General features: G+C 45.2%; 1 protein-coding gene across 2 annotated transcripts in view; it reads right to left on the bottom strand.

Annotated features, from left to right (window-relative positions):
• atp1b1a (ATPase Na+/K+ transporting subunit beta 1a) overlaps positions 1-8858 on the bottom strand; it is a 12509-nt gene extending 3651 nt beyond the window's left edge. Inside the window, exons 1-2 of one of the 2 annotated variants that reach the window (XM_019897228.1) lie at positions 8497-8858; positions 1553-1681 (exon numbers count right to left, since the gene is read on the bottom strand). In XM_019897228.1, coding sequence (XP_019752787.1) covers positions 1553-1681; positions 8497-8590 — 223 coding nt within the window. In that variant the 5' untranslated portion in view covers positions 8591-8858. The remainder of the gene's footprint in view (positions 1-1552; positions 1682-8496) is intronic. The other variant, XM_019897227.1, reaches the window with a different exon arrangement.
• Positions 8859-10283: the final 1425 nt, after the last annotated feature.

Here is a 10283-nt window from a genome sequence, read left to right as displayed (position 1 = left end):
CTCCTCTGACGTGTGTTTACGTTTGGTGGGGGGGGGGTGATTCTCCCATCTGCAGCCCCTTCTCAAGGTTTCTTCTTTTTCCCCAGATGGTTTTTTGGGGGGGGGGGTTTCTTGCCCTCCTGGGAGTTCAGGTCAGGGAATGTCATGAATACTTGTCAACTGTGGCCATGTGAAGCCCACTGAGACTGTTTGCGATTACATGTCGAGTGCCAGAATTGACAGCGGGACCAGCGTCACCGAGTCTGTGTCTCTCCCAACGTAGGATCTCTGGTGCATCAATATCTCGCGATAGAGAGATGACAGCTCGCTTGAAAATCGCAACGGGTTCATTCAAAAAATGTCAGTCCACGTGGCTCATGAGACTTCCAACTTGAGCTTTTGATTAGATCCGCTGGAACGCAAACCCGTGTTGAGCCGCGGTATCTGTTTTACGTTCGAAAAATTTGAATTATTCTCATTTGGACTTTTAATTGTTCGACATTTCAATGCAGATGTTCAATATTCTTGAGAATTGAACGATAATTACTCCCTAAAAGGATGTACAGGACATTTGTTTCGCGTTGTAATTTCTGGGAAAATATATCATCAGGAAAAATGTGTTCTCGTGACAAGCCCGCTGGGAACGACTCCCGTTGTTCCACCTCTGATACCAGGGTCAGCTTTAAGCGCACCATCCGACGTCAATGTCCTACGTGAAGGACGATGAGCGGGTAAAAGCTGGAAAAATACTGGGTGACCGGTATTGCTTAAGCACAAGCAAGGGGACAAAACTTCTCCAAACCGGATGATTTCAAGATAGCCGTTCAGAAAGGATGAAAAGTGTCCCATAATTCTTGTTTCTGGGCTATCTTAAGCATAAACATTTTACGACACCGAGGCACTGTTTAAAAAAAATAATAAAAAAGCGGAATCTGTCTCCTTCTCTGACAGCACTTCCACTTCCTGCCATCAGACGGGAAACACAGCAGTCGTCGTAGTAGCGCCGTGCAGATTTGACACACGTGTGACTCGTGAGCGTTCCCCCCCGCCCCTTTCACCCGTGACTCCTTCACAATGGAAACTTTTTCGTGGCGGTGTGAAAAAAAAAAAAAAAAAGGAAAGAAAAAAAAAAAACACCTCCCCTCTGCTTCCTTTTATCAGTCACACTGCTGTAAACCAAAGTCGGCAGCTCGGCAGTCACGCTGGTCTTGACAGTCGGCAAACTAAAACTGCTCGCAGCTTCGCAGCGGCCTCTAAAAATACCGCCCGCCCAAACATGTGCCGCCGCCGCTGTTCCGAACTGAAAGCTTATGCATTACAGAGAGCATTTTGTCCCGCTAATCAACAAGCTTAGGGAGGCCTCGCGCCGCGGTCCCAACAGCGCGGCGCTCGGTGCATGTGAGCCGCGAACAATTTCGCTCGCCTAAAAAAAAAAAAGGGAGGGGGGGGGAGCTGGCATCGACAGGTTGCCAATGTGAGTGAAGGACAAAATGGCCGATGCTATCTCAGGTCAGAGAAATCCTGCCTCGGGGCGCAGGTCCCTCTCAGCCGGTTTTGTTTGACTTGCTCATACCTGGGGGGGCCACGCGATCCTGGTAGGTGGGCTTGTAGTTGCTCAGGGTGAGCAACATCACCTGAATGGTCCCCACGAAGATGGCCGCCAAGCATCCGTAGAAGATAACGTAGAACAAAAAGATTTTGACTGTGGACAAAAAAAGAGGGAGGAGAAGGACCGTTAACTTGAATTATTTGTTTGTCATGTCACACATGAAACATGATCACTTTTTTGGAAGTCCGAGCTACGATGTGGCAGGCAACGATAAAGAGTTTGACATCCCTGCTTTTACGACAATAAAATAAAAGCTGAAAACATGACACTCAATGCATTCAAACAAATTAAAAACCAGGCCGCCGGCTCGTGTGCCGCCAACTCGATCGCTCGCGCAAACGGCATTCTGGAAGCGGTACATACAAAGGCAGAGTGAGCAGGCTTCATTTGATGTTTTTTTTTTTTTTTTTCAACCCTGACACAAATTGCGATAGCTGACTTTGCACCTCAAAAAGGCGGGCGCGCACCGACATGCAAAGCGGAAGCTAGCAGAGTGCAAGCAAAAACAACATGCGGCAAGGAAGCACTTTTCTGCACACGTGTAAACATTTTTTTTTTTTTTTTTGGAAACGCCAGAAACTTGATTGCAACATATCGGCAATTCGGCGATGCAATTTTGGAGCTTGCGAATGATCAAAGGTCTGACTTGGAGCCAGTCACAAGAAGGGGTTATGCCAGGTCACCGCTGACAAACCTCCTTTCATCTCTGCATTCAATGACATTTGGTGCCGGCCTCTCCCAGAGATGTTATGCAGGTGTCATGTCCCAACTTTTAAACACATGACGGTACAGGAATAGGCACATGCTTAGACATCCGATTCCCGCGCATTTTGTGTGAATGACATCACACAACACTTGACTTTCGTGCAGTTGCTGTCTTCTCTAATATAAGTGATTCATTTCTGTATCTCGGTGACCTTTGTTTTCCATTGACGCTTCCGATTACTTCACTTTAAGTGGTCAACTCGCTTTGATCGTTTGGCTAGTTGTTCAAACACTGATTACATAACCGTCAATATTCAGGTTCAATTCAAAGTTCCGGTTTCTGAACTATTCGAAAGATCCCGTTTACGTGCCTGAATGGACAGTTACGACCGCCTTTAAATATCCCGATTAAAACGGCGACGCACGGACGGCGTGGCGCAAATTAAGACGTCATTTCCGCTCGCTACGTTCTACCCTTTAAATATCCCGATTAAAACGGCGACGCACGGACGTCGTGGCGCAAATTAAGACGTCATTTCCGCTCGTTACGTTCTACCGTCAACAAAAATATTCGAATCACGTCACTCAACGCAGTAACAAAGCGGTAGATTTCCTCCTCGCTGCGAGTTTGCTTTTGCGCTGCGTCTCTCTTGAGTCTCGCGCCATGAATGTTTACCTCTGCTTGTGTATTCCCAGCGTGTTCGGGCTTATACAAACACGCGTGTCGAAATACACACACACAGTGTCATTTTCGCCGTAGAGACGGAAAATAATGTGAATAGGCTGCAGAGAAAGATCAATGTACTCAAGTTGGGTGAGAAAGGGGAATGCCGCACATACTAAAAAGACTTCTGATTCCTTGCGAATCGTACAAGAGCATGCGCAGAAAAAAAAAAAATGCATTCCCCGTTTGGCAAGAGGTAACCCAATCTCATTTACATGACCCAATATCCGGGTGAGAAAACGGGTAACTCAGGGGTCTTATTCTGGTTTTTAAAAACCCGAATTTTTTTAAAAACCCGAATAAGAGCATCTTCTGAATTTTGTGTGGGTTCCCATGGCCTTCGAAAACCCGAATACGGCCAATATTCGTGTTTCCAAAGGGTTCTTGACTGCATGTAAACAAAGTCACGGTGTGATCTGAAAAGGAAGCGTGCGTGTGATACTTGTTAAAACATGACGTTCGAAAACCATTCCGTTCATAATCCAAGGTTGTCTGCACTTGGTCGTAACGGCAATCGTTCAATCCTTCATTGGTTGTTTGGCTGGTACGCTTTTAAAAGACCCGACGGCAAAATGCCGCCAACTGAGTTACATTAAAAATGCGTCGTATGGTGATGCGAGCTTTTCATCGGAAATCAACGTCGCGGTACACGAACGGTCCCTAAAGGAGCCGCCGTTTAACTTAAAGGACACAATGTGAAGAGGAGAGGAACATTCACGGGAGGGAGCGACCAGTCGTTGCGTGTCATTGTCAGCCTTATGATGAACTACAACCACAAAGGATCCCTTTCTCGTCTCGTGGCGGAAGCTTTGTGAGGGAACTATTGTGAGAGCGCCTCCTCTTCCATTCCTCTCGGGTTGCAAGAGAGGGGGGGCCCATTTAGGGAAGTACAGGATAAGTCACCGGTCATTCCAGACAGCCCCCTCCCCCCTACGCCCCTGCCATGTAGCCCACTGCCGCAACAGGTTTGACAGTGAAACACCGCTCAACTACCTCCCAACGCCGGTTTCACCGAATGACATGAAATTGGGCGCACATCTCATCTATTTTAGCGGGACGCACAAAAAAAAAGTCACGGACAACGTGCCGGAAATTGAAAAGTTATCCAGTTTAGGTTGAAGCAACTGTTTCAGGCGATTTTGAAATTCAACTCCAGAATTGGCCGAAACTCAACTCAGCAGTGCTTCCCAGGAAAGTACAAAATAAAAAACAACAATAATAATCATCATAATAAAGCTCAAGACACCACTTTCAATTCTGCGGAACTATGTAGCAAAACGACTTTTTTTTTTGCGCAAATGCTTTGGAGCCGTCAGAATTGGCCGAAACTCAACTCAGCAGTGCTTCCCAAGAAAGTACAAAAATAAAAAAATAAAAAAAATAATAATAATAAGCAGCTCAGGACACCACTTTCAATTCGGCGGAAGTATGTAGCAACACAGCTTTTTTTTTTTTTTTTTTGTGCAAATGCTTTGGAGCCGTTTTGGTGCCACGGAACTATGTTGAAGTCGAAGAGGAGCTTCATTTCGTTCGTCCAAATCTTTGATATCATCTTGTGCCAATGAACTATGTTCAAATGAGGGGAGAAGCTCCTGTTATTGTTGTGAGTCCAATCAATTCTCGAGACTCGGCGCCCGACCCTACGCAGAGGAAGATTTAAGTCTTGTGATGTATAACAAACATTATCCGGGTTTGATTTTTTTTAAAAAAAGGACACTCAAACACGACAAAGAGAATCAACATATGGACTGCATTAACCAGCTGTCCACCCATGGGTGTTTTGGAGGGAAAACGAACAAAACAGCAACCAGATTCTCAGGATCGAACAAATAAGTAAGAATCAATGCCAGAGACAGAAAGACAGAGACTTTATTCAAATTGAAAAATTCACTCAACCCAAATTATGTCTCCATTTTCATTTCAGTTTTTGAGATCTTGTTCGATAACAACTTACTCACTATCGGAAGTCCCATCTGTCACATTTGACAACCTTGGTTTCCTGTTGTATTTTCATTTCAGTTTTTGAGATCTTGTTCGATAACAACTCACTCTCGGAAGTCCCATCTGTCACATTTGACAAGCGTTTACACTGATTTATCCTCGCCTTGGTTTCCTGTTGCTATGTCAGCATTCCCGAGGCGTCTTTCTGTTGCCGGTTACAATGTAGGACCCCTGGGAACCAGTCTGACGGGTCGAGCGTAGCTTCAGCCGACAAGACCTCTCGCTCCCCCTTCAGCCACCTCGGCTGGTTTAATGTTGCCCGAGACGTTTCAAGTAACAGTAGCGTGCCGGCCGATTTTTTTGGCCTTCCGGCAGCAGAATCCATTTTAAGTTGCGCCCACGCGTGTCATCGAAAACTTTGGGCAATGTATACTTTCTCGTTGTCACAACGCTTCCTATTAGACCCACCCTGGACTTTTGTTTTTGTGATGAGCCACTGTAAGAATCTCAGCAGCTGTTCAGAAAAGGAAAACTTTTTTTTCTCATGTTACGTTTTACCGATGGGGTTCGTGCTCATTTGTAAGGCAAATGAGCATTTTCCTCACGGTCGCAGGTGAATGAGGCGTGCCGGGACTAGCAATGGCAGCACAAAAGTCTTTTGCTCTGTACACGTCCATTGAAAAGTAGTTCTTGAAATTTGTGATTGCAGTCCAGTGATTGCATCGGCCGTTATCGTGTTTTTTTTTTTTGTTTTTTTTTTAGGGCTGAAACTATCGACCGAATAGCAGTCCAGTGATTGCATCGGCCGTTATCGTGTTTTGTTTTTTTTTAGGGCTGAAACTATCCACCAAATGACTTGACTTGAATTCAGTCTAACGCTGTTAGTTCCAACGTATTGTCATTCAAGTTATTTAGCACACTGATAGGCACAGCAGCCGTGTGCTTTTAATTGCTTTATTGACAAAACGGTAACAATAAACATGTAATAAGCACATTATATGCACCAGCCGCCACAGCCACAACTGACACGACGGCATTCGCTCAACACTCAGACTGACAAAAACGGTTAGCCAGTTCATAGCCGGTCGCCAGCCCGAGCTAACAACAACCGAATATCGCTGACTCCCACGTCACTCACCGGGCCAGGCCCAACTTTTAAAACCTCCGAATATTCTAAAGTTACAAATGTTATAGTGTGGAATCGGTATGGTAATAATGCAGAATCAAGTATTATCCGATGACTGAATTCATTTATTAAGTGGTATTTGCTAAGTGTCTGTGAGCTAGTTCATGCAACAATCTCGGCGAGTTGTTATTTTGTCGCATTTTTGAAAACTTTTATCAAACAAGGCGGCGATCAACGCTGGAAAACAATGTCACAACACACGTCCAACATTGACGTTTTTTTAAAAAAAATACTGCTCATCCAGGTTTATTATTTATTTATCAACTTCACGGATCATAGATAGGACACACTTTTGGTGTTGCATGTGCACAAGTCAGTGGTGGTTTAAACACAAAGCAACGTGAATGGCCATTGGTGTTTGTTTGACTTGCATGTTACATGACCTCTGTCTTTACAGATGCCCGTAACGCTCTCAGTTTCCAAGAGTCGCTGTCAGGTCAATCAATGCAAGGTTCGTTTACCATTTTTAAAATGAAAATGTGTCATTTTTGGAGTGCTAACTTTGAAAAAAAAAAATGCTCGCGTACCAGCGTCAAAACACCGATGCAACTTTTCTAAAATGGAGGACGTGAACATGCAATCACATAATCAAGGGCACACGGTTGCTGTTGCATGTGTGCAGCTCAAGATAATGAGGCTGACTTCTTACAGGAACTAAGCATTGCAGACACTCCCACAAGTTATCGACACAAACATATTCCCAAATATGAAATACATGCTTTTGATGGATTTGGTGTACAAACGATAGTGCCCATAGTGCTTTGCTTTCTTCGAGGGAGGAGCACTCTTAAAAATTATTTTCATTCGGACACGAGAGCTTGTCAAAATCCGAAAACTTGATTTTTACACGGGCGACAGCCCATGAGAGGTAAACACACACACACACTGCATGTGGTTGGGGATAGCCAGCTATTATCCAGCAGTTCAGGAACAGGCACAACAACCTGAAACAAGTCAATGGAAAGAGCCCCATCCCCCACCACACTGCAGCAGGAGCTTGTGGTGAACAAACCATCACCACATTCACACCGACCCCCCCCCCCACACACACACACACACACACACACACGCCTTTTTCACGGCCTTGCCCTCTCTCTCTGGTGCGTTCACGGACACTCTGGTCATGTTGAAGTAGCTGCCGTCTTTGAAATCACCACTCAAACGCATAAATACAACCACATGCAGTAGGACGACTTTGTGTCATGTTAGCCGCGTCGGTTGGCTCGAGCTCCTCCCGTGGTGCGTTCACTGACAAACCTGTTGCTTTATATTTTGACAACAAAGTGACCGCCTTTCGGTGACAGCCAGACACGGCGGATTCGTTAATTAGCTAGCTGGTCGTTTGCGATTAAAGGGAACGTGGGGTTCAATGTTGCGGATGAATACAGAACAAAAGTCAAGTTTCCTCTTTTCGGGAAAATAGAATCTCGTGTGTTGCGGCGGAGGAAGAGGAGAAACAATGGGGGGCGGGGAGGGGGGGAGACGACCCTTGAGACATGTGAGTCGTGATCAGTTCGACAGTACCGGAATCGACGCACTCAGATGTGATTAACATGTAATTCGGATGGCTTTTTTTTTTTAGTCAAATGGGGCGGGGGTCTGAATCCGCATCACGTGTTTGTTAGTCAACCACGTCAAGCTTGATGAGGCAAACACTGACCGGAATGCTAACTATTCACGGTGGAAAAAGTGTCCATTTTTTTTCTTTCGTGGAAAAACAAACCAAGTGGCCCCAAAGAAGCCACTTAAGCTAAAAACAGCAAACGAATGAACTACTTTGTCGACCAGATGCCGGAGAAGTGATTATGGGCTACCCGTTGATCGCAACTTTCACCACCGGCACGAGTGAAAAGTCGTGGCCCGACATACATAGGCTGTCCTTCAGGGGTGACCTTTTTTTAAATTAACGCCCCCACCACAAGTACGAACGAGTAAGCCTTTATTAGCCGTCTTATTTCCTTTATTACCCGTCAGCCCAAACGTAGTAGACGATCTGACGTTAAATGAATGGATTTTCGCTCAAATTATGGATTCTGGTCATAGTACATTACAATCGGTTTACTTTCAAGTCCTCTCCCTCATTTTGTTCTCTTTTCGCGCCCAAGCTGCCCATTTTCGTCGATTTCCCCAAATCAAAATGACGGCGCAACTTCCAAGTGGTGGAAGGAAAAAAAAAAACCTCCGACAAGTCACGACGCAGCCTTGTCAGCGGCGCAGAGCTCGAACAGGTGCTGCCAGCTTGCCTTACCCAGCAAGCAGCCTTCTTGTCGCCAGAAAATAGAGGAAGGTGGCGAGAACAAGCCGCGTCGTGACATTCAACAGTTAGTAAAAAAAAAAAAATGGAAGGCTTACACCAACTGCCGCCGGTTCTCCCCAGAAACTCCTTCTTCTCGGAATTCCACACAAAGCTCCTCCAGCCGCCGTCGGTGTCCTTATTCCCCGACATGTTATAGAAGTCCCCTTGCGCGCACACCGGTAAGCTCCAACTTTTTGGGGCTTCTTTTTTTTGATGTTAAAAAGCCCACGACCACTAGGGAGTGTTTTGCGGAGGAGACGACTGCTGCGCCTCACCGGAAACACGAAAAGGGCACTTTGTAAGCCCGCACCGACGCTTGAATCTCACTCTTTTTTCTCTCTCTCTCTCTCTCTCTCTCTCTCTCTCTCTCTCTCTCTCTCTCTCTCTCTCTCCCCCCCACTCCCTCTCACGGTGTAACGACTCCGCCCGCAAACTCCCGCAATAAGTTCCACTGCTAGAGGGAGGAAGAGGTGGGCAAGAAAGGGGGGGGGGGGGAACGAGCCAGTCATAGTGGCTCGCTGCTGTACGACGTCATGATAAAGGCAGTGCCGAGGAGGAGGGGGGGTTCACATGGGAGGGGAAAAAATGTCGCGCAGTTGCCACGAGCAGTAAGACAAAATGGGCCAGGTGCCATAGCACCCCCCCCCCCCCCACACACACACACACACACACACACACGTTCCTCTCACTCTCTCTTAACTAATGGCGGTTGGTGACGTCACTCCTTGCCAGAACTCAACGTGGGTGCTAATTTGATGCCAATTGGAGGGACAATTTGACCACAACTGTAGTGGAGATTTATTGGGGAACATGAAAGCAAAATGGTGGCTGACTAACCACTTCGGGCAGTTCTTCTCAGAGGGCCACTTTGAAAAATCAAATCCCCTTACCTTTACAGATTTACAGATAAATACCCCGTGTAAAGTGAATTTAGAGATTTGTTTCTGAAGACATAATACAGGACATGTTTGAAGATAGAATGTTTCAGTTTTTCTTATTTTACTTGATCATGGGTAAATTGGCACACGGTAACATGCATCAGAGGTTATCTGGTTCAATTGCAACATGCAGTTAGCTAGCTAATTAGCTACCCTTCGGATAGTCCAGTGACTTGAGAGCGCCTCGTTGTCAGTGCGCACACATCACAGAGAAAGATGGAGGAGTGAAGAAGGGGTAAATTTTAGGCCTGTTAGTAATGATGTATTTTTATTTTTTTATACTGTCAATTATATTTTGGATTAATTGAAGATTTAGACCCCAAAACTTTTTAATTTCCTTTGTTCAAACAGGACCTTTTGAAATTGACAGTGCAGAAAATGCACAAAAATGGATTACCATGATTATGTTTTGGTTAATGGTTTGGTCTGTAACATGTCAGAAAATGGGCAAAAAAGATGATCCTTGTGGAGTAACGGCAGATGTTTGCAAATATTTATTATTTTGATGAAACACAAAACTAATCAGTTTGCTTTCATGGATGACCACAAATCTGAGAATTTTTACTGTTTAAAGGCTAAAATTCCAGGAATTGCAACAATTTTAAGTTAAACAAGTTATGTAAACTGTTGCAGCTCCAGAATTATTTTTTTCCCTTACTTGACAGGGGTTTTATGATGGCTGTCATGGCCACTTAAAAGCGTCCCATTTTAACTGCATGGAAAAGCACATGTTCACTTTGTAATGCTCATTACCACCACCTGCAGGCCTGGAGAGGAAAAACATCATCCTCAAGTTATAACTGAGGTAAATGTTTTTTTAAACCGTTAACTGATCAACAGCCTAATATGGTTTGTGCATTTTCCAGAATACTCGGTTGTTTTTGTGCTCTATTTTGCTGACATAC

Source organism: Hippocampus comes, unplaced genomic scaffold (genome assembly GCF_001891065.2).
Source record: "Hippocampus comes isolate QL1 unplaced genomic scaffold, H_comes_QL1_v1.1 scaffold22, whole genome shotgun sequence".
NCBI lineage: Eukaryota > Metazoa > Chordata > Actinopteri > Syngnathiformes > Syngnathidae > Hippocampus > Hippocampus comes.
Note: the sequence above shows the minus strand (reverse complement) of the source record. Positions and strands in the feature narration are given on the sequence as shown.